Here is a 24,402-nt window from a genome sequence, read left to right as displayed (position 1 = left end):
AAAAAAAAAAAAGAATAGAAGAGCTGCAGCGGTGGCACAGCAGTAGGGCATTTGCTTTGCATGCGGCTGACCCAGGACAGACCTGGATTCTATCCTCAGTGTTCCATATTCCCTGAGCCAGGAACAATTTCTGAGTGCATAGCCAGGAGTAACTCCTGAGCATCACTGGATGTGACCCCCCCAAAAAAATAAAGAGAAAAGAAAGGGAGGGAGGGAGGGAGGGAGGGGATGAGAGAAAGAAAAGAAAGAGGAAGGGAGGGCCCAGAGAGATAGCACAGCAGTGTTTGCCTTGCAAGCAGCCGATCCAGGACCAAAGGTGGTTGGTTCGAATCCCGGTGTCCCATATGGTCCCCCGTGCCTGCCAGGAGCAATTTCTGAGCAGACAGCCAGGAGTAACCCCTAAGCAACGCCGGGTGTGGCCCAAAAACCAAAAAACAAACAAAAAAAAAAGAGGAAGGGAAGAGAGGAGGGAGGGAGGGAGGGAGGGAGGGAGGAAGGAAGGAAGGAAGGAAGGAAGGAAGGAAGGCAGGAAGGACGGAAGGAAGGAAGGAAGGAAGGAAGGAAGGAAGGAAGGAAGGAAGGAAGGAAGGAAGGAAGGAAGGAAGGAAGGAAGGAAGGAGAGAGAAAGAAAGAAAGAAAGAAAGAAAGAACGAACCCAGCATATCCTATGGTCCCCAAGCCTACCAGGAGTGATTTCTGAGGGCAAAGGCAGGGGTAACAGAAAAAAGGAAGAAAGCAGTGGCCATAGGACTGGAGAGTCAATTTCATTATATTTATGAGAATATTTATATCTTATATTTATAAATTATTAAAAAGCAAACATTGAAAATTATCTTGAGACCAAAGAGATAGTTCAGGGAATTAGGTACATACTTTGCATATGGCCAACTCCTGTCTGATTCAGGAGCTACTTGATTCCTGGGCATCACCAGGCAGAGCTCTGAAAACTTCCAGCCCTGGTGGGTACTGCCTTGGATGTCCCCCAAACACCATTCAGGTGGCCAGAGGAACCAACTCCCTGGTCTGTGAAGCCTACGCAGCACAGCCCACATGATTGGGAATTGCTGAAACGGGTCCCTGGGCCACCTGAGTACCTTTTGGGAACCCCTTCCAAAGAAAATAATTGAAATGCCCATTAATAACAGACTAACTTACAGAATCATAATGGAATATAATAGGAATTAAAATAAATTTCATAGTAGAATTAAAACCCATTTTTGATGAATCTCACAGATTTAATATTAAGTCAAAAAAGCAGACAAAAGAATATACACTGGGCCAGAGAGACAGTTGAAAGGACCAAAAGCCTACTTTCATGTAGGAAACCTGGATTTGGTCCCTAATACCACATGTTTTCCTGAACATAGAGCTAAATGCAGCCCCTGAACATTCAGATCTGCCCCCCAAAATATAAAAGAAGAGTGACAATATAGTGAAAGGATGTTTGCCTTACACATGGGCAACTCGGGTTCAATTCCTGGCATTCCATATGATCCTTCTGAGCCTGCCAGGAGTCATTTCTGAGTGTAGAGACAGCAGTAACCCCTGAGCGCCACTAAGTGTGACCTAAAAACAAAAGAAATAAAACATAAAAGGAGAATACACATTATATTATTCTGTTTATATGCTATTCCAGAACAACTAAGAGCTAATTGGTGATAACAGCTGAAATGGAACTTTAATACCATTTTCTTATAATAGTGATAGAAATACAATAGAACCTTCTGGAGATTTGGAGATGCCCTTTACCTAGACAGGTATGGCAGTCACCCAAGGTACACAAATAAAAATTCAACTTGTGCCGGAGCGATAGCACAATGGTAGGGTGTTTGCCTTGCACGTGGCCAACCCAGGATGGATGGTGGTTCAAATCCCGGCATCCCATAGGGTCCCCTGAGCCTGCCAGGAGCAACTTCTGAGCACAGAGCCAGGAGTAACCCCTGAGCACCTCTTGGTGTGATCCCAAAACAAAAACAAATTCAAGTTGTATTTTTGTTTGTTTGGGGGCCACACCAAAACGGGTTACTCCTGCCCTTGCAGTGGTCCTCAAACTATGGCCCGCGGGCCACATATTGTATTTGTATCTATTGTTTCTTCATTGCAAAATAAGATATATGCAGTGTGCATAAGAATTTATTCATAAGTTTTGTTTTTACTATAGTCAGACCCTCCAATGGTCTGAGGGACAGTGAACTGGCCCCCTGTTTAAAAAGTTTGAGGACCCCTGGAACTTAGGAGGTCATTCCTGGCCATGTGCAGGGGACCATATAGGATGCTGGGGAACAAACCCCATTGGCTGTGTGCAATGCTAACACCCTCCATGCTGTGCTATCGCCCAGTCTTCAAGATGTGTTTTTGAAAATCTGTGGATTTTTTTGTTTGTTTTGTTTTTTGGGCCACACCCATTTGATGCTCAGGAGTTACTCCTGGCTAAGCACTCAGAAATTGCCCCTGGCTTGGGGGGACCATATGGGATGCCAGGGGATCGAACCACGGTCCTTCCTTGGCTAGCGCTTGCAAGGCAGACACCTTACCTCTAGTGCCACCTCACCGGCCCCGAAAACCTGTGGATTTTACTCAGTAGAGGCAGAATCTAAATTTAATTATTTTAATTCAGTAGAAGCAAAAAGAAAGAAACGCTTAACTCTGAGTGAGGAAGCCAGAGAAGACTTCCTTGGGGATGTCTGAAGTTCATCTTCTGGGTGCTCCGAAGTCTGATGTAAGTTTGGAAAAAAAATTATGATGAGCTGGGTGGGGGAAATAAGCTAGAAGCTGGTAGAGGAGCCAATTAAATGCATCCAGTCAGCTAAGACTGAAGTAGGGAGAGGGGTGGGTTGGTGTTTGCTCTTCTTTGCACTGGGTCGACAAAGAGCTCACACTCTAGAGAGGAACTAACTGGATTGGGTTGGCTGTTACGTGAAGTCTTGCTGCTTGGGAAAAAAGAGGAGGATGAGGGTGATCCTCTGACTCATAGGACATTTTAGCTCATGAAGCCGTTTCTTCCAGTTCCTCGTGGTCACATGAAAATGAGTAGAGGATGGATCATCAGGAATGTGCCAACCAAGAAAAAACCTTCATGAAGAGGTGAACACACACAAACACACACATATGTGAATGCATGCTTAAGTGACATTTCCATCTACAAGGAGCCTCCCTGGCACTCATCTAGGGTCCTGAAGGAGCTGCCTCCAGGCCTCGTAGGAGTCCCTGGAGAGGCAGCAGGCTTGCAAGTCTGAAGATTCTTTATCTCCCTCTCTGCTTTTACCGTCGCATGCAGGTAAGCAGACCTGAAAGGGGAAAGGAGGCCAGAGACCAGCATGGCCTTGCAGGTAAGAACTGCAAGTCTTAGTTACAGAGACAGTCAGCTTGAGTGGATGCTCTGCCACTTGACATCAGGCTGCGGGACTTCAGGCAACTTTGTCTGGGTCTCTGTCAACTTCAGACCTCTATAGACATTCAGATTTCTTCTCCCTACCCAGCATGACCTCCTCGGCTGCTGTCATGGACTTTAACCATGAACAGCACTTCCTCTCAAGGTCCAACCTTGCACCTACAGGCTCACTGTTGCCAGTCAGCTTCCATCACAGCTGAGGATGCACACGTTTCTTGCCTGACGCTTGATTGTCTTGCCAAGGTGGACCCTGGACTTCAGCTCCTCAAGAGGAGAGATCTTATTCTTCATCCCTTTACCCCACTTGAACCCTTAGAATGATCCATGGTAGATAGGGATCACTTCAAAAATGTTCCATTGATGGAAAAGCAAAGACAGGCTCAGTGAGTTCTGCAGTAGTTAGAGATGCTGATCACTCAAACTGATGCCCAGACAACAGGCTGACAATGTGTTCACCACATGTTTTTTGTTTGTTTGTTTGTTTTTGGGTCACACCCAGCAGTGCTCAGGGGTTACTTCTGGCTCTATGCTCAGAAACCACTCCTGGCAGACTCAGGGGACCATATCGGATGCTGGGATTTGAACTACCGTCCCTCTGCATGCAAGAAAAATGCCCTACCATGCTATCTCTTTGGCCTCTTTTTGTGTTTTGTTTTTGTTTTGTTTAAATAATATCAGTGGTGGGCCCGGAGAGATAGCACAGCGGTGTTTGCCTTGCAAGCAGCCGATCCAGGACCAGAGGTGGTTGGTTCGAATCCCGGTGTCCCATATGGTCCCCCGTGCCTGCCAGGAGCTATTTCTAAGCAGACAGCCAGGAGTAACCCCTGAGCACCGCCAGGTGTGACCCAAAAACCAAAAAAAAATAATATCAGTGGTAACAACTTTGGTCAACAGGTTCTATTTCCATGCGTATTGTTTAATTATTCCATACAACTTTCAAGTGCAAATATTAACATAATGTTTAATTCTTTCAACTCAGATACCTCATTATACATGTATGCATATATATATTTTGTGTGTGTGTATGTATGAGAGAAAGGTCTCTGTTGCATCATTATTTCTACTCTTATGCACAGCACATGATTTAGGGGAGATAGAAGGCATCTAATGTCAAGACACTTCGTAGAAATTAGTAACAAAAGTGATTTGGGGGGGGGGGGTTGGGTCACATCCAGCAGCGCTCAGGGGTTACTCCTGGCTCTATGCTCAGAAATCACTCCTGGCAGGCACAGGGGACTATATGGGATACTGTAATTTGAACCAGTGACCTTTTTTTTTCTTTTCTTTTTTTTGGTTTTTGGGTCACACCTGGCAGCGCTCAGGGGCTACTCCTGGCTCTACACTCAGAAATCCTCCCCAGCAGGCTCGGGGAACCATATGGGATGCCGGGATTTGAACCACCGTCCTTCTGCATGCAAGGCAAAAGCCTTACCGATGTGCTATCTCTCCGGCCCCATCAAACCAATGACCTTTTGCATGAAAGGCAAACGCACTACCTCCATGTTATCTCTCCGTCCCCGAAAGTGATTTTTTGGGGGGGGGTTCACACCTGGAAGCACTCAGGAATTACTCCTGGCTCTATGCTCAGAAATTGCTCCTGGGCCCGGAGAGATAGCCCAGCGGTGTTTGCCTTGCAAGCAGTCGATCCAGGACCAAAGGTGGTTGGTTCGAATCCCGGTGTCCCATATGGTCCCCCCGTGCCTGCCAGGATCTATTTCTGAGCAGACAGCCAGGAGTAACCTCTGAGCATCGCCGGGTGTGGCCCAAAAACCAAAAAAAGAAAAAAGAAAAGAAATTGCTCCTGGCAGGCTCAGGGGACCATATGGGATGCCGGGATTCGAACCACCGACCTACTGGATGCAAGGCAAACACCTTACCTCCATGATATATCTTTGGCCCCAAAAGTGATTTTTTTTTTTTTTTGGTTTTTGGGTCACACCCAGCAGTGCTCAGGGGTTACTCCTGGCTGTCTGCTCAGAAATAGCTCCTGGCAGGCACGGGGGACCATATGGGACACCGGGATTCGAACCAACCACCTTGGGTTCTGGATCAGCTGCTTGCAAGGCAAACACTGCTGTGCTATCTCTCCGGGCCCAAAAGTGATTTTTTTTGACCCACACTGACTAGAGTCTTCCTAAATATCACTACTCCTATACTAATTTCTAATTTAAAAACACCGTGAGGCCAGAGAGATAGCATGGAGGTAAGGCATTTGCCTTGCATGCAGAAGGATGGTGGTTCGAATCCTGGCATCCTATATGGTCCCCCAAGCCTGCCAGGAGCGATTTCTGAGTGTAGAGTAACCCCTGAGCACTGCCAGGTGTGACCCAGGAAACACACACACAAAAAAACAACAACAAATAAACCAACAAAAAACGATCACAGAGAAGCTGGAGTGATGGCGCAGCGGTAGGGTGTTTTTGCCTTGCACATGGCTGACACAGGACTGGCCCTGGTTTGATCCCCTGGTGTCCCATATGGTCCCCCAAGCCAGGAGTGATTTCTGAGCACATAGCCAGGAGTAACCCCTGAGGGTTACCGGGTGTAACTCAAAAATAAAATAAAATAGGGGCCGGGCAGTGGCGCTAAAGGTAAGGTGCCTGCCTTGCCTGCGCTAACCTTGGACGGACCGCGGTTCGATCCCCCGGTGTCCCATATGGTCCCCCAAGCCAGGAGCAACTTCTGAGCACATAGCCAGGAGTAACCCCTGAGCGTTACTGGGTGTGGCCCAAAAACCAAAAAAAAAAAAAGAATTAAAAAAAAAAGACAAAAATGCTCACAGTGACATTCAAAAGAGGACAAAAGTGGTCAGGGAATGGCTAGTGCTTGAGCATTTGTCTTGCATGTGAGGGACTGGGCTTGGTTTTCAGTTTTTTTTTTTTAATCTTTAGATCTTAGAACGTGAACATAGTGCCCCATTACCACAAATCATGCAGTCAAGTTTCCCACATTTGGGGAAATCGCAGGGGTCAGTACATTCAGAGTACAATGAATGAACCTCACTCTGGGGAAACCACCTTCATGATCATGGTATCTCCCCTGCCAGGTAACTCTAACAATAGCAACAACAAAAGGAGAAATAGGGGGCCAGAGCAATAGCACAGCACCTAGGGCGTTTGCTTTGCGTCTGGCCTACCTGAGTTCATGTCTGGCATTTTATATGGTCCCTGAATCTACCAGGAGTAATTTCTGAGTACAGAACCAGGAGTAAACCCTGACCATCACCAGGTGTGGCCCCAAAAACAAACAAACAAAAAACAAAAAAGAGATAAATAGGGGCCAGAGCTATAGCACAGTGGTAGGGCGTTTGCCTTACAGGAGGCCAATCCAGGACAGACCTTGGTTGAATCCCCAGTGGCGTCCCATATGGTTCCCTGAACCAGGAACGATTTCTGAGCGCATAGCCAGGAGTAATCCCTTAGCGTCACAGGATGTGACCCAAAAAGCAAAAATAAGTAAACAAATAAAATTAAAAAAAAAAGATAAGTAGTTGGGGTCGGAGAGATAGCATGGAGGTAGAGCGTTTTCCTTGCATGCAGAAGGATGGTGATTGGAATCTCAGCATGCCAAATGGTCTCCCGAGGCAGCCAGGAGTGATTTCTGAGCGTAGAGCCAGGAGTAACCCCTGAGCACTGCCGGGTATGACTGAAAAACAACAACAAACAAACAAACAAACAAACAAAAAAGATAAATAGTTATAGAGACAGGCATTTAAGAATTTATCTAAACAGGGGCCGGAGAGATAACATGGAGGTAGGGCGTTTGCCTTGCATGCAGAAGAATGGTGGTCCAAATCCCAGCATCCCACATGGTCCCCTGTGCCTGCCAGGGGTGATTTCTGAGCAGAGAGCCAGGAGTAACCCCTGAGCACTGCTGGGTGTGACCCAAAAACCAAAAAAAAAAAATCTATCTAAACATAACATTTATTTTTATTAATTTTAATTAGTCACTGTGGGGCCCGGAGAGATAGCACAGCAGCATTTGCCTTGCAAGCAGCCGATCCAGGACCAAAGGTGGTTGGTTCGAATCCTGGTGTCCCATATGGTCCCCCGTGGTAATTTATCTTCAAAGTCTACTGAAAGGGCCCGGAGAGATAGCACAGTGGCGTTTGCCTTGCAAGCAGCTGATCCAGGACCAAAGGTGGTTGGTTCGAATCCCGGTGTCCCATATGGTCCCCCGTGCCTGCCAGGAGCTATTTCTGAGCAGACAGCCAGGAGTAACCCCTGAGCACTGCCGGGTGTGGCCCAAAAAACAAAAAACAAAAACAAAAAAAAAAGTCACTGTGAAATTACAAAGTTATTTTTTGTTTGTTTGTTTTTTTTTTTGGGTCACACCCGGCAGCGCTCAGGGACGACTCCTGGATCTATGCTCAGAAATCGCCCCTGGCAGGCACAGGGGACCATATGGGATGCTGGGATTTGAACCACGGTCCTTCTGCATGAAAAGCAAATGCCTTACCTCCATGCTATCTCTCCAGCCCCACAAAGTTATTTATGATTTGGTTTTAGTCAAAAATTTTCTGGCCCGGAGAGATAGCACAGCGGCGTTTACCTTGCAAGCAGCCGATCCAGGACCAAAGGTGGTTGGTTTGAATCCCGGTGTCCCTTATGGTCCTCCGTGCCTGCCAGGGGTGATTTCTGAGCAGACAGCCAGGAGTAACCCTTGAGCACCGCCGGGTGTGGCCCAAAAACCAAAAAAAAAAAAAAAAAAAAAATTCTACACCAAATCAGTGTCTACTTTCACCACTGATCCCAATCCTCATTTGCCTCCCATGTACTAGTCTACTTCTATAAGAGGTGCTTTTATATATACATATAAACATGTTACATATATGTTACAGGTATGTTTGTACTGTGATTTACAGTACTGTTACCATGATACCGTGTTCTTTCTATGTTTTTTTATACATAACACTTGACCAACTTTTAGCACCATCTCCTCCTGGTTGAACTCTTCACTCCAACATAGATAGACCTTGCTCCCTCTCTGTCCTATCATTGAGCCCCATGTCCTTAGTTTACATTTTCTTTGGGTATTCGTTATTCACTGTTAATCCTGCATGTGAGAGAAATCAATCTGGTCAGTCTCCCTCTCTCTGACTAACTTAGCATGAGACTGTCCAGGTCCCTCCATACAGCAGCAAATTTCATAACTTTCTCTTTTTGGTATCCAAGTACTATTCCATTATGTATACGCACCATCGATTCTTTATTCAATCATCTATTCTGGGACCCTTGGATTATTTCCAAATTTTTGACTATTGTGGATAGTGCTGCAAGGAACATAGGGAAGCAAATGTCTTCCTCTATTGGCGGGGGGGGGGGGGGGGCGCTTCGAAATGTATTCCAAGAAGTAGAATTGCTAGGTCAAATGGAAGTTCAATTCCTAAACTTTTTAGGAATGTTCATATTGTTTTTAAGAAAAGTTGATGAGGGCCTGGAAGATAGCACAGCGGTGTTTGCCTTGCAAGCAGCTGATCCAGGACCAAAGGTGGTTGGTTCGAATCCCGGTGTCCCATATGGTCCCCGTGCCTGCCAGGAGCTATTTCTGAGCAGACAGCCAGGAGTAACCCCTAAGCACCGCCGGGTGTGGCCCAAAAACCAAAAAAAGAAAAGAGAAAAAAAAAGAAAAGTTGATGAGGGATAGCCCAGCAGTAGGATGTTTGCCTTGCAAGCAGCCAACCCAGGTCAGACGGTAGTTTGATTCTCGGTTTCCCATATGGTACCCCAAGCCTACCAGGAGTGATTTCTGAGCACAGAGCCAGAAGTAAACCCTGAATGCTGCAGGGTGTGACCCAAAAGCAAACAAACAAAAAAAGTTGATGAGTTAATATTTCCACCAGCAATGATTGGGAGGTCCCATTCTCCCCACATCTACACAAGCACTTGTTGTTTGCTATTTAAAAAAATAATCATTGGGGCCAGGCGCTAATGGTAAGGTGCCTACCTTGCCTGCTCTAGCCTCGGACGGACCGCGGTTCGATCCCCCGGTGTCCCATATGGTCCCCCAAGCCAGGAGCGACTTCTGAGTGCATAGCCAGGAGTAACCCCTGAGCATCACCGGGTGTGGCCCAAAAACCAAAAAAAAAAAAAAATCATTTTGGTGAGTTACACAGTGTGCAGAGGTTATTCCTGGCTCTGTGCTCAGAAGTTGCTCTAGGGAGGCTCAGGGGACCATATGAGATTCTGGGAATCAAACTGAGGTCTGTCCAGGGTTGGCCACATGCAAAGCAAATGACCTACTGCTGTACTATTGCTCTGACCCCTGTTTTGTTTGTTTGTTTGTTTGTTTTTGGTTTGGTTTGGTTTTGCCAGTCTCTGTGGTGTGAGACGCTATCTATTGTTGTTCTGATTTTTATCTTGTTGTTTTGATTTTTATCTTCTTAACAACTAGTGATTTGGAGCATTTTATTCACGTGCCTTTTTGCCATTCATATTTTTTCTTTGAGGAAGTTTCTATTCCATTCTTTTCTCTAATTTTTGACAGGGTTAGATTATTTTTCCTTGTAAAGTTCTTGACATAAACCTCTTATCAGATTAGTTAAATAATTTCTAAATATTTTTCAAAAAATTTCAAATTCTAAATTTAGAATTTCTAACTTCTAAAAATTTCTAAATTATTTATCTAGTTAGTTAAATAAATAAAAAGCTCAATAATTTCTTCCATTCTGTGGGCAGTCTTTGAATACTGGTCATCCTTTCCTGTGAGATACAGCAGCTTCTTTTTTTTTTTTTTTTTTTGTGGTTTTTGGGTCACACCTGGCAGTGCTCAGGGGTTACTCCTGGCTCCATGCTCAGAAATTGCTCCTGTCAGGCACAGGGGACCATATGGGACGCCGGGATTCGAACCGATGACCTTCTGCATGAAAGGCAAACGCCTTACCTCCATGCTATCTCTCCGGCCCTACAGCAGCTTCTTAATTTAATGTCGTCCCATTTGTTTATCTTCTCTCTACTTACTTGGCCAGCAGTGTTTCATCCTTGAAGATGCTGTTAGCTTTATAGTCATAGAAAGTTATGTACTTTATAGATTCAGATTGATAGCAAGATTTTTAATTCATTTTTATTTGATTTTTGCAAGCAGCTCTAGAGAGAGGCTAAATTTTAAAGATAAATATTTAAAATAACATAAGATTCACTAATTTTGAGAGAACTATTTTCTGAGTTTTATCAATCTATCTTTTTTTTTGTTGTTTTTTTTTTGGGGGGGGGCAGACCCGTTTGATGCTCAGGGGTTACTCCTGGCTATGCACTCAGAAATCGCCCCTGGCTTGGGGGGACCATATGGGACGCCGGGGGATCGAACCTCGGTCCATTCCTTGGCTAGCGCTTGCAAGGCAGACACCTTACCTCTAGCGTCACCTTACCAGCCCCTATCAATCTATCTTAATAGATCTTTTTGCCTTCACAATCTCCCATTCCCATCATCACAGAAAGTTACCATGAAGCCTCATTCCCACACATTTGCTTTTTGGCTTTTTTTGCTTCTTCTAAAGTTTCATGTAAACAGTGTCTTTTGTATCTGGATTCTTCATTAGCATAAAGCTTTTGATATTCATCATGACATTCATGTTTTAGTAATTTATTATTTTCTAATTTTGGTGTGCCTACATTGGAGTTTTATTGTAATAAAATTTGTATACTTTTTTTTATTTTTAATTTTTTTGGTTTTTGGGCCACACCCGGCGGTGCTCAGGGGTTACTCCTGGCTGTCTGCTCAGAAATAGCTCCTGGCAGGCACGGGGGACCATATGGGACACTGGGATTCGAACCAACCACCTTTGGTCCTGGATCAGCTGCTTGCAAGGCAAACACCGCTGTGCTATCTCTCTGGGCCCAAATTTGTATACTTTTAATGTTTAAAACTGAGCATGTTTCTGTTCCAATGAAACAAAAAGAAAATTGAGAAATAAGCAGGAACCAAACATAATAGAGAATGTCAATTCCAAATAAGATACCACAGGTTCTTCTGACTCTCTCATTGAGGATTCTGTTCAACATTAAGGGAGAATTCTATTTTAAGAGAGCCCTCTTGGTCTGCTAGGATGTCTTTGGTCAGAGTGATAGTACAGTCAATAGGGGACTCCGCTTGCATGTGGCCAACCTGGGTTTGATCCCGAGCATCCCTATGGTCTCCCAAACCCACCAAGAATAATTCCTGAGCCCAGAGCTAGGAATGACATCTGAGTTGCCCCTGAACCAAGAGTAAGCACAGGATGTGACACACACACACACACACACACACACACACACACACACACACACACACACACACACATTGTCCATTAAATGTTAATTTTTAAAAATAAAAGTTAGGGCTGAGGAGATATAACAACAGAAGGGTGTTTGCCTTGTACGTGGCTGACCCAGGATTCCCAGCATTTCATATGGTCCCCTGAGCCTGCCAAGAGCCATTTCTGAATGCATAGCAAGGAGTAACTCCTGAGCACTGCCGGGTGTGGCCAAAAAACAACAACAACAACAACAACAACAAAAATTAATTAAAAAAATAAAAATAGGGGCCGGGCGGTGACGCTAAAGGTAAGGTGCGCCTGCCTTGCCTGCGCTAGCCTTGGACGGACCGCAATTCGATCCCCCGGTGTCCCATATGGTCCCCCAAGCCAGGAGCAACTTCTGAGCGCATAGCCAGGAGTAACCCCTGAGCGTTACCAGGTGTGGCCCAAAAAACAAAACAAAAAAAAATAAATAAATAAAAAATAAAAATAAAAGTTAATTGTATAGGGGCCGGAGAAATAGCATGGAGGTAAGGTGTTTGCCTTGCATGCAGAAGGACGGTGTTTTGAATCCCAGCATCCCATATGGTCCTCCAAGCCTGCCAGGAGAGATTTCTGAGCATAGAGCCAGGAGTAACCCCTGAGTGCTGCCAGGTGTGACCCAAACCCCCCCCCCAAAAAAAGTTAATTGTATTGAGGTAGCAGGGTTTATAATACTGTTCATTATATCTTTTATGTATGCATCCTTTCAATATCATACCCTTTTCTCGTGTCCCAACAGCTGCTGCAGATTTTAGTGCTATAGCCAGTCCCCAGTTCTCATTACTTTGGAACTGCTGACTTTTCCCATTGAATATTTCCCCCAACATTTGTTGTTCCCTTACTATGCTACTTTATATCTCACACATGAGAAAAGAATCTGTTTATGAAAATTTATCATAAACCCTGATATTACAGGAAATTGTAAATAAATGACAAGATGATAGAAATGTTTTTCCAAACATGATATCTTCCTCTTAGTATCTAGTGAAGCAAAGGAGGAGCCATTTGGTCAAAATGTCCATTTAATTCACCCAAACATCTCAAATCCACCTAGTAGAACCTATTTCTCTTTTTAATTTTACTTAATTTGGGGCTTGGGTTCATATCTGTCCATATTCAATAACTACTCTTTCACTTAGGAGTGTGGCCCCTGGTAGTGCTCTGTGACCACATATGGTGTCAGGATTTGAACTGAAATTCTGGGATGCAGGGAAAGTGTCTTAACCCCTAGAGTGTCCTTCCAGACCCTTTTTCTTTTTTTAAAACAATAGTAAAGTCTCACTTTCACATTCATATAAAGAGAGTGTAATCTCTGAGCCCAATATGCAGAGAAAAGGTGGTGGGGAAGCTTGAATGTTGTGCCCTCCTGCACAGACTGAGCACTTCAGCTTTCCACAGAACTAAGAGAGTAGAGTTTTCTTCTTTCCAGCAGAGCACACGGTGTTGCTTCCTTAAAGTTAATTTTGACACAGAAAGGAGTAAAATGAATTTGGAGCAGAAAGGGGTTGAGATTCTTTTGAGTATTTTCCCACTATAGTTTGTGTGTGTGTGTGTGTGTGTGTGTGTGTGTGTGTGTGTGTGTTTGCGCGCGCGCGTGCGTGATACCCAGACCCTCAGGGATTACTATAGGCTTTATGCTCAGAGATCACACTTGATGCTACACAAAGGGCCATATGTCATTTCTCTCTCTCTTTCTCCCTCCCTCTCTTTCTCTATCACACACACATCTCTCCCTCTCCTTCCATATCTCTCTCTCTCTCTCATACACACACACACACACACACACACACACACGACACACACGACACACAAACACAAACACACACACAGAGGAATTAAATTGAGAATCATGGTATAGAAAAAAGACTTCATAAAGCTTAGCCCAGAAAGGAAAATATACGGTGACTTGCTCTCAGACTGGAGGAAATTTTTTTTAAATTGGAATCCATTCCAATGGATTCCATATGACCTCATCTTCATCCTTCTCTCATTCCCCCTCTCATTATCTTCACCTCCATTCTCAATCCTTTCTTCTCAATATCCATCTTTTTTTGTTTGTTTGTTTTTGGGCCACACCAGGCGGTGCTCAGGGGTTACTCCTGGCTATCTGCTCAGAAACAGCTCCTGGCATGCACAGGGAACCATAAGGGACGCCGGGGTTCAAACCAACCACTTTAGGTCCTGGATCAGCTGCTTGCAAGGCAAATACTGCTGTGCTATCTCTCCAGCCCCTATATTTATCGTTTTTTTTTTTTTTCCCTCTTCATCATTATCTGCTCTTTGCACTTCATCATCCATGTCAGGAACCAAGTATAACTATAATGTATTTGATCAAATATCCCCTTTTTCCTTCCTGCTACCTTTGCTTCTGCCTTTGATTTGAATGTTTCCTTTGATTCTTTCCAGATTTCCACTGTTTTTCAGTAGACTTTTTTTTTTTTTTTGGTTTTTAGGCCACACCCAGCAGTGCTCAGGGGTTACTCCTGGCTGTCTGCTCAGAAATAGCTCCTGGCATGCACAGGGAACCATAAGGGACGCCGGGGTTCAAACCAACCACTTTAGGTCCTGGATCGGCTGCTTGCAAGGCAAATACTGCTGTGCTATCTCTCCAGCCCCTATATTTATCGTTTTTTTTTTTTTCCCTCTTCATCATTATCTGCTCTTTGCACTTCATCATCCATGTCAGGAACCAAGTATAACTATAATGTATTTGATCAAATATCCCCTTTTTCCTTCCTGCTACCTTTGCTTCTGCCTTTGATTTGAATGTTTCCTTTGATTCTTTCCAGATTTCCACTGTTTTTCAGTAGACTTTTTTTTTTTTTTTTGGTTTTTAGGCCACACCCAGCAGTGCTCAGGGGTTACTCCTGGCTGTCTGCTCAGAAATAGCTCCTGGCAGGCACGGGGGACCATATGGGACACCGGGATTCGAACCAACCACCTTTGGTCCTGGATCAGCTGCTTGCAAGGCAAACGCCATTGTGCTATCTCTCCGGGCCCTTTCAGTAGACTTTGAAGATAAATTACCACTCTCATTCAGAAGAAACTCTTTAAATGGGACTTGATTTTTGAGTACCTGAGGCCATTCCTGATGATTTTGGAAAGTACTTGGGGTTCTATGTAACATCAGGGATCAAACTCAGAGCTTTGCACATGGCATGACCTCCACACTTTGAGCTAGCTCCCTAATCCATAATAATGATGACTATATCATGATGTTATTATGTAGAAAGGGACCTTATGCATTCAAAGCAAGTGTTCTACCTCTGAGCTACAGCCCCACCCCAGAGTTTTACTTGTTTTATTTTGGACCTTTCTGATAGTGTTATTGGTCATCAAACACCTGGAAGCCGCGTGGTTCTGGGAATTGAATTGAATCTGGGACTCTAAGCATGCCAGACATGTGTTACAGCCTATTGAAATATGTTCTATATCCAAGAGGCAGAGTTTGTTGTTGTTGTTGTTGTTGTTGTTGTTTTGGTTTTTGGGCCACACCCCGTGACGCCCAGGGGTTACTCCTGGCTATGCACTTAAAAATCGCTTCTGCCAAGGTCCATCCTGGATCTGCCGCCTGCAAGGCAAATACCTACCACTGTGCTATCACTCCGGCCTGCAAGAGGAAGAATTTTAAGACTAGTTCCTTGGTTATTCTTAATTTCACCCAGAGAGGTAATAGTATTTGCTTTATTTTCAGTATTTGAGATTAAATCCAAGGGCTTACATTGCAAAGCAAGTAAGTGCTTCACCACTGGTCACACCACTGGCCTGGTGTCCATAGTTTTTGCCATCTCCTACTTTATGGTTTGTGATTTCCCTTATCTTAGACTTTCAACAACAGAACTACCTTGACTTTTATTCCATTGGTTCTAGGACGCTGCTTCATCTTTGAGTAATGGCATGCTCATGGACCTGCTCCCGCATCTTGGGCCTGAGTCTTGGGACAACAGCCCTGCTGGCTGCTGGGGCCAATATATTGCTTCTCTTTCCTAACTGGGACACGACCTACCTGTTGAGGGGCCTTGTCGGCAAGCATGCTATGCTAGGCTCTGGGCTCTGGGGAGGAGGTCTCATGGTAAGTATCTCGATTCCCTGGGTGAGACTCTAAAGTGGGGTAGAGTGGGAGAGGGTGGTACTGGAAGGAATGTTTTGCTTCTTTTTTTTTTCTTTTTTTTTTTCTTTTTTTTTGTTTTTGGGCCACACCCTGTGACGCTCAGGGGTTACTCCTGGCTATGCGCTCAGAAGTTGCTCCTGGCTTCTTGGGGGACCATATGGGACGCCGGGGGATCGAACCGCGGTCCGTCCTAAGCTAGCGCAGGCAAGGCAGGCACCTTACCTCCAGCGCCACCACCCGGCCCCATGTTTTGCTTCTTTGTAAAGAAGTTTCTTACAAGCACAACTTTGGTGAATGTGACTTAGTGATTGGAGACTCTAAGAGAGCTATTAAGAGTTGCATTTTGGGGGCCGGGCAGTGGTGCTGGAGGTAAGGTGCCTGCCTTGCCTGCGCTAGCCTAGGACGGACCGTGGTTCGATCCCCCGGCGTCCCATATGGTCCCCCAAGAAGCCAGGAGCAACTTCTGAGCGCATAGCCAGGAGTAACCCCTGAGCGTCACAGGGTGTGGCCCAAAAAAAAAAAAAAAAAGAGTTGCATTTTGGGGGCCGGGAAGGTGGCGCTAGAGGTAAGGTGTCTGCCTTGCAAGCGCTAGCCAAGGAAAGGACCGCAGTTCGATCCCCCGGCGTCCCATATGGTCCCCCCAAGCCAGGAGCGACTTCTGAGCACATAGCCAGGAGTAGCCCCTGAGCATCAAATGGGTGTGGCCAAAAAACCAAAAAAAAAAAAAAAAGAGTTGCATTTTGAGGGGCTGGAGAGATAGCATGGAGGTAAGGTGTTTGCCTTTCATGCAGAAAGTCGGTGGTTTGAATCTCATATGGTCCACCGAGCCTGCCAGGAGCGATATCTGAGCATAGAGTCAGGAGTAGCCCCTGAGCACTGCCGGGTGTGACCCAAAAGCCAAAAAAAAAAAAAAAAAGAGTTGCATTTTAGCTGGATCTGGCAAGCTAGAAGAAAACATTGGCTACACTGAGTCTTGTCAGGCCAGCTATTCCAAATTGGGTATAGACAAATCAAAACCAAGCCCTCTGGTTGCTCAGTGGGTAGGGCACTTGCCTTGCCTTGCATGCGGCTGACCCGGGTTCAATCCCCAGGATCCCATAGAATAATCTATTCTATATAAAATTATTCAAGCACCATTAGGAATGACTCCTGAATGCAGTGCCAGGATTAACCCTTTAGCACTTCCAGCATTTTCCAAAAAAATAAAATAAAAAAATAAGAGAGGAGCATTGAGTCCTGGAAATGTGTCCACCACTAGCCATGGGTGACTGATGGAAATGGCAATGAACTGATCTCAGAAATTCTCTCTCCCCTTCCCCCATAGGTGTTCACAGCTGCTACTTTCATCTCCCTGATTGGCTGGGGATGTTGCTGCTTCAAAAGTAGGGGACCCTGCCGAAGTGTAAGTAAGCTCCAGCTTTCGCTCACCCAAACCTTCAGTAACCGCTCTCAGTTCATTTCTTTAGAGGTGGGATGGCAAAGGGACCATTTCATTAAGAGACATGAAATTCAGTCATTAGTCAGACCCCTTTGTCTCCCTAAGTTCTAAGGTAATGACTTTACCTTTCCTAGGCTTTAGCTCCCCATCTATAAAAAGGGATTGGCAGAAGTATGTCAATATATAAGTGCCTAATGATCCATAAATGCTACTGAAGGTGAGGAGTTGTTGTTATTATTATTATTATTTTGTTTTGTTTTGTTTTGTTTTGGGTCACACCCAGCAGTGCTCAGGGGTTACTACTGGCTCTGTGCTCAGAAATTGCTCTTGGCAGGCATGGGGATCATATGGAATGCCAGGATTCAAACCACTATCTGTCCTACTGTCCTGGATCAGCTGCGTGTAAGGCTAATGCCCTACCACTGTGCTATCTCTCCAGCCCCACTATTATTATTTTTAAGCCCACCAATCAACATGGACTTTATTTATATTGTAATTAGGTGTCACTGAGGTAAGTTTTAGGCTATACGTTGCTTGACTATTATATTAAGAGCTGAAAGTACTTCAGAGATCATCAAATGACCAAATTATAGTATAACCCTTCCATTTTACATTGAGGCTCAGGAACAAACCACCTCATTCACTGCAGTGGCATCTAAATAAATTTGAAAAATATAAGTATATGTATTTTAAGATACTGCTTAGTCTCTGATACATGAACTTCAAGTTTCCTTACAGGGACCGTAGCTTTTGTTATTAGCAGCCCATGTATTGGAAATCTCACTGATTCAGAATTCCTGTAAAAAACTTAAATGCAAATGCCTTCGATCTTTATTTGCTATCTACTCTCATGCATGGTATTCCCCTAGAACAAGGGCTCTCAGTCTTGAGTCTGTCCCCAATCTCTCTGAGGCATACTTTAAACTCTGATTGCTGAGTTCCACCCCATAATTTTTCACTCAATAAATCTGAAGTGTAGGATAGAAAGAATTTTGGTTATTCTTTCCCTTTTCTTCCTTCCTCCCTCTTTCTCACCCTGTCTCCCTCTTTCTCTCCCTCCCTCTTCTGCTTTCTTTTCCTTTCTTTCTTCCCTCCCTTTTCTTTTTCTTCCTCTTCCTTCCTCTTTTCTTTCCTTCCTTTCTCTTCCTTTCTTTCCTCCCTCCCTGTCTGCCTTCTTTCTTTCCTTCTTCCCGCCTTTTAATTTTTCTTCCTTTTTATTTATTTATTTATTTGTTTGTTTGTTTATTTATTTATTTTTGGTTTTTGGGTCACACCTGGCAGTGGTCAGGGGTTACTCCTGGCTCTATGCTCAGAAACCGCCCCTGGCAGGCACAGGGGACCATATGGGATCCCAGGATTCGAACCATCGTCCTTCTGCATGAAAAACAAATGCCTTACCTCCATGCTATGCTCTGGCTCCTCTTTTTCTTCCTTTTTTCCCCTCACTCTCTGCCTTCCTTTCTTCTTCTCTCATTTTCTTCTTCCTCTTTCCTTCCTTCTATTAGAAAGGAAAGAAAAATGTAACTTGTTCAAGTGAGAACATGGACTTCTCTGGAGAGAGAGGAGAGTCCTGTGAAGCAAAGGAAAGGAGTGATTAATTCCAAGTTAGAGTGTGGGTGATTTCAGAGTGAAATGGCAAAAAATGTGCATTTCCAAATTATTTTCAGGTAATGGGATGCTGCTGATGCAGGGGTCATAGTTGGTTTTTTTTTTTTTTCCTGGTAGAAGAATGCTGGGCCTCATACATGCCTAATGGGGATTGCTACCCCTCAGCTATGTTTCTGAATCTCAGGATCACATTTTGAGATCCACTATCCTTGGTTTATGTCAGACAGTACACCTGGAATCTCTTAATTTAGATCTCAAACTTAACATGTACCTTTATCTCTAGGGCTTGATACAAGCGAGAAAATAATCCTATTCTATATAAAATTATATAAACACGAGCAAGAAAATAATCATATTCTATATAAAATTATACTTATATAAAAAACATTACTTAGTTGTTTTTGTTTGGTTTTGAACCACACCCACTATTGCTTGGTGCTGTTCCCAGCAATGCATGGGGGACTATGTGGTGCCAATGATTAAATGCAGGCCTCCCTCATGTACAGCATGTGCACTACCTCCTTGAGCTATCTCCTCTGCTCTTTTCATTGTTTGTTTAGTTTTGGGTCACATCCAGTAGCTCTCAGGGGTTACTCCTGGTTCTGTGCTCAGAAATCTTTCTTGGCAGGCTCGGGGGACTATATGGGATGCCGGGATTCCAACCACTGTCTGTCCTGAATGAGCTGCATGCAAAGCAAACGCCATACTGCTGTGCTATTGCACCGGCCCCTCTCCTCTGCTCCTATTTGATTCTTAAAATAAATATTCTTGGAGCTGGGTGGTGGCGCTAGAGGTAAGGTGGCTGCCTTGCCTGCGCTAGCATTGGACAGACCGCGGTTCGATCCCCGGTGTCCCATATGGTCGCCCAAGCCAGGAGCAACTTCTGAGCGCATAGCCAGGAGTAACCCTGAGCGTTACTGGGTGTGTCCCAAAAACCAAAAAATAAATAAATAAATATTCTTTGGAAGCAAAGGGAAAATGCCAATAACCCAAGGAAGAAACCAATCTAGAAACATAGGCTTCTTAGCAAGAAATTAAATACTTGTATATTGGGAGGAAAGTAATGAGGTTAGAGAAGTACAGGGACAGAATCTCTCCCTTTTAGTGTGTGTGTGTGTGTGTGTGTGTGTGTGTGTGTGCACTTTTCTTGCTTTTCATGTTTGATTTAATAAAGAGGAACAAGGAATGGGCCTCGGGTGTCTGAGGGTATATTTCCCATGACAACTCTGGTCTAAGTGTAAAAATGTGGTTTTTGGTTCGTTTTTAACCTGCTGGTGGCTCAAGGATTCCCCAGGTCCCACCACCAAAGTTTGTCTCAGTCCTTTCCCTTCCACACCTTTCTACTCAGTGAGTCTTCACCAGCGCCCTTAGCTTTTCAGAGTTCTGTGACCAGGATTATCCCCACAGACATGAGAGGGCAACTTGAGCACTGAGGATGCTGAATATTTAGGATACCCCACAATTCACTTCATCCCGTTTCTTCTCTTTCCTGCAGATACTTACTGCTCTGTTGGCAAGTGGCCTGGCTCTACTTGGGGCCTTGATTTGCTTTATCATATGTGGAGTTGCCCTGAAGGATGGTCCTTTTTGCATGTATGATGCTTCTTTCTTTAATGAGACACACACTTGGAAATATGGCTACCCATTCAAAGACTTGCATAACAGGTAAATGTTACACCAATCCCTCCGGGTCGATTTAATGTTTGGCACCTATCGCACTTAGAAAATTGGAAATGCAGATTTAATAACTTAAAAGGTCAGACCTCAGGGACGGTGAGGTGGCGCTAGAGGTAAGGTGTCTGCCTTGCAAGCGCTAGACAAGGAAGGACCATGGTTCGATCCCCCGGCATCCCATATGATCCTCCCAAGCCAGGAGTGACTTCTAAACGCATAGCCAGGATTAACCCTGAGCATCAAATGGGTGTGGCCCCCACCCCCCCAAAAAAAACCCAAAACCAAAAAAAAAAAAAAGATCAGACCTATGGGTTAGGGGGAGGGACCCACTTTCTATTGATGTTGCTTCTTTTTTATGTATCTTTATTATTCTTCAATTTTCAGTTCATTTTATTTTTGGGGGCATAGGAATTATTTATACAACCATTCCCTCTGGACCGCTGTCTGCCTGGAACCTGCTAAAGCTGTAGTTTGGCACGTGTCCCTCTTCATCTTCCTCCTGTGCATCAACTTGGTCCAGATGATCCTGGTGGTGATTCATTTCATGAACAGCTTCCTGGGTCTTTTCTGCATTCTCTGTAAGAAGTCATAGGTCACATCTTTCAAGTATGAGGGGTTCGCCATGACCTGCTGTGAATCTTTTTTGAACAATCAGTGGGTGTGAGTTATACACAAATGTATTTCTTAGACAGTCCATGTGTAATAAGAATGCTATACGTTTCAAATTACACTGTGAATTGCAAGGTGTTTTATTAGTCAAGGGAATAATGTGACCATTATCACTGGGAAGGTATTGTACATAAAAGTTATCCATCCCTGGATCAACCTTAGCCTCTTCAACCCCCAGAGAATTGATTGCATGTTATAAAGAAATTGGGGTTTCAGGCCCGGAGAGATAGCACAGCAGTGTTTGTCTTGCAAGCAGCCCATCCAGGACCTAAGGTGGTTGGTTCGAATCCCGGTGTCCCATATGGTCCCCCGTGCCTGCCAGCAGCTATTTCTGAGCAGACAGCCAGGAGTAACCCCTGAGCAATGCCAGGTGTGGCCCAAAAACCAAAAAAAAAAAAAAAAAAAAAAAAATTGGGGTTTCAGAGTATATTGAACTTGCTGCCCACAAGCTGTCACCGCAGCCCCATCTTCCTTTGTAACCTTACCTGATAGTAAGACCAGCCCATTTCTGGGAGGGGTCCTTGGTAGGTGTCAAAAGGATTACCTCAGGGCAGGAAGGGGATTCAAGGATTCAGCAAAGGAGATGGAGGGAGAAGCAGGATGGAGAGAGAAGAGACAGGCTTGAATGCAGGGCTACTTATGGAGTTTGCTTAAAAGGTTAGCCCAGGTGGCTAGGGCCTTGAATAAAGCTTCATTTCTCCTGAAACCTGACTATCTGTGGATCATTTTCTCATGGCTGTCCTGAACCCTCAGACCTGCCAGCTGGAGGGAGTTGCAGGTGCGTGGCCCCAGGCTGGAGGAGAAAGGCCTCATCATCCTTCCTTCTCACCATCATACACCTCCACCCAGGATTCAATAATTAATATGTTCTTCAACACAAATTCTCAATTATGTTAATATCAAGGTGTTTGTTTTGAATTTCTTTCTTCTAATTCAAGTCACAGTGGACAAAACAGGGAAGAGATGCTGCTATCTCCCCTCCATGGTCCATGGTTCTGGCCCAGTGCTGCCCTAAGTGAGGAGCAGGAAGTGAAGCACTCCCAGGCTTCCAGAATGCAGGAACTCCTCAGACACCAGGATTCATCTGGACTGTCATCTGACAGAATTTGCCATTGTAGATGGCAGGTCCCTTCCCACACATCTCAGTCAGCTCTTCTCCAGAGCTGTGACTCTGCCAGCCTGCCTGTGGCATGGAGGGGGCAGACAGGGACAGAAAGATGACTCAGTGGTTCCACTTCTTAATGTCTCCTCTTCAAATCACACACACACACACAACACTAATTCAAAATGATACTTGTGGGGGGGGGACAAAGAAAAAGATGCATGCCTTTATTCATTATAGTGCTTAGTACAATAGCTAAGACATAGAAACAACCCAAATGTCCATTGACAGATGACAGATGAATGGATAAAGCTGTGGTGGTACAGACACACAATGGATTACCCTGCATGAAAAATTTGCAACTTTCTGGAACTTGCAAAGTGAAGTGTCAGAGAAGAATACTCATCTTGCAGTGTATAGAGAAAGAAAATAAAGGAATACACAATACCCAATAATGACAAATCTTTCTCCTAAGATTACAGAACTAAAATTCCCAAATAGTGTATGTATGTGTGGGTGGGTGGGTAGAGTCTCAGATGAGACTCCAGAGCAGTGACTGCAACATTTGCCTCAATGAGGCTGATATTTTTTTTGGGGGGGGAGGGCCCACACCCGGCAGCGCTCAGGGGTTACTCCTGGCACTACACTCAGAAATCGCTCCTGGCAGGCTTGGGAGACCATATGGGATGCCGGGATTCAAACCACTGTCCTTCTGCATGCAAAGCAAACGCCTTACCTCCATGCTATCTCTCCTGCCCCGTGGCTGATATTTTCCTTCATATTCACACATGCTTGGTAGTGCCCTCTATAACTGACTACCAATACAAGAACATCTCATTCCTTTGAGATGTAGTCAACCAGTAGATTGATGACTACTATCTAGGAAGCCTAGATAGATACTACGGGAATTAATTGTCATTTTTGTTTTGGGGACATAACTTCGAGTGCTCAGGAGCTCATGTGGTGATGCTCATTCCTATTAACGGATCTCTTGGGCCTCAATTTTCTGTTTTGTGAAGCCCGAATACTGCTATCTTCTAAAACTGGAGCAGAGACTGGTGCTTATAAGCTGTAAAAACTTCCGAAGTTTGTTTTTTCTTTTGCACTTGAGCTGGGGTGCAGATGAGTCAAAGGAATTAAAGGTTGAAGAGGATACTGCCACTCTTCTGTAGAGAAACCAATAGTATCTTAGATTTAAAAACCTCCCCTGACCCGAGGAGCCACACACAACAGGCTCAGGGTTGATTTCAAACTCTGTGTTCTGGAGTGGGTCCTGGTAGTGCTCCAGGGGTCATAGGTGATCTAGGGAATTAAACCAGGCAAGCACCCTTGTGAGAAAAGGTAGCAAAATTGGGCGTGAACCCTTACAATCAATGTCTGTCTGGCCCAATATCTCAATTTTTTGCTGCTTCTATCATCTCCCTTGGAATTGCATTCTGCCACTATGGCACAAAAGGTGGCCATTGCTAATTCGTGAGGTGTCATAACAAAATATAGTTATGAACGCTGAAAATTTACTTTCCTGTAATTTGTTTTGTTTTGGGGTCACACCCGGCAACACTAGGGGGTTACTCCTGGCTCTACGCTCAGAAATCGCTCCTGGCAGGCTCGGGGGACCATATGGGATGCCGGAATTCGAACCACCGTCCTTCTGCATGCAAGGCAAACGCCCTACCTTTATGCTATCTCTCCGGTCCACTTTCCTGTAATTTTTATGTCTTCTCCTGATTTTTTTTTCATTTAGATATTTACATTTCATCCACAAACTGTACAAAACAGGGTGAAGACTAGCTAGATTTAGCCTTCAAGGCTCAGTGTGCTTAAAGACCCTTTGCTTATAGTAGTGGGCCCTGCCGGCCACCCTCTATGTTCCTGTGACGTTACCTAATCAATGGGAGTGTGTGTTCAGGTTCTGAGTCAATTTCCTACACTTGATCTTAGCCAAAAGGCCGAGAAGCGATTGGGTCAATTTCCTAAGCTTGCAAAGAAACTAAAGCAAAGCTGACGCGTGCTAAAGAGCTTTGCAAGGATCACAGGTGACGCTGTGCTTTTGTGTTGCGCCAGCTGTTGCCAGGCCTGGGCCTGCCCAAGCAGCAGATGCGCAGGCGCGGGCAGAGCTGCGCGCGGCGTCACG

At 44.7% G+C, this 24,402-nt stretch overlaps 1 protein-coding gene and 1 non-coding gene across 2 annotated transcripts; one reads left to right on the top strand and one right to left on the bottom strand.

The window, feature by feature from the left end:
• Positions 1-6,286: 6,286 nt before the first annotated feature.
• LOC126012725 (U1 spliceosomal RNA) lies at positions 6,287-6,445 on the bottom strand. The gene has a single exon (XR_007497137.1). It is a non-coding gene; the product is annotated as a U1 spliceosomal RNA (small nuclear RNA).
• Positions 6,446-15,558: 9,113 nt separating this feature from the next.
• On the top strand, positions 15,559-21,089 carry TM4SF19 (transmembrane 4 L six family member 19). Its single transcript, XM_049775581.1, has 4 exons — positions 15,559-15,738; positions 17,102-17,179; positions 20,319-20,488; positions 20,906-21,089. Exons 1-4 carry the CDS (start codon positions 15,559-15,561, stop codon positions 21,087-21,089), a joined length of 612 nt encoding a protein of 203 aa, XP_049631538.1.
• Positions 21,090-24,402: the final 3,313 nt, after the last annotated feature.

Source organism: Suncus etruscus, chromosome 6 (assembly GCF_024139225.1).
Source record: "Suncus etruscus isolate mSunEtr1 chromosome 6, mSunEtr1.pri.cur, whole genome shotgun sequence".
NCBI classification, from domain to species: domain Eukaryota; kingdom Metazoa; phylum Chordata; class Mammalia; order Eulipotyphla; family Soricidae; genus Suncus; species Suncus etruscus.
The sequence above is the reverse complement of the archived record's forward strand: the minus strand, read 5'-3'. Positions and strand labels throughout refer to the sequence as shown.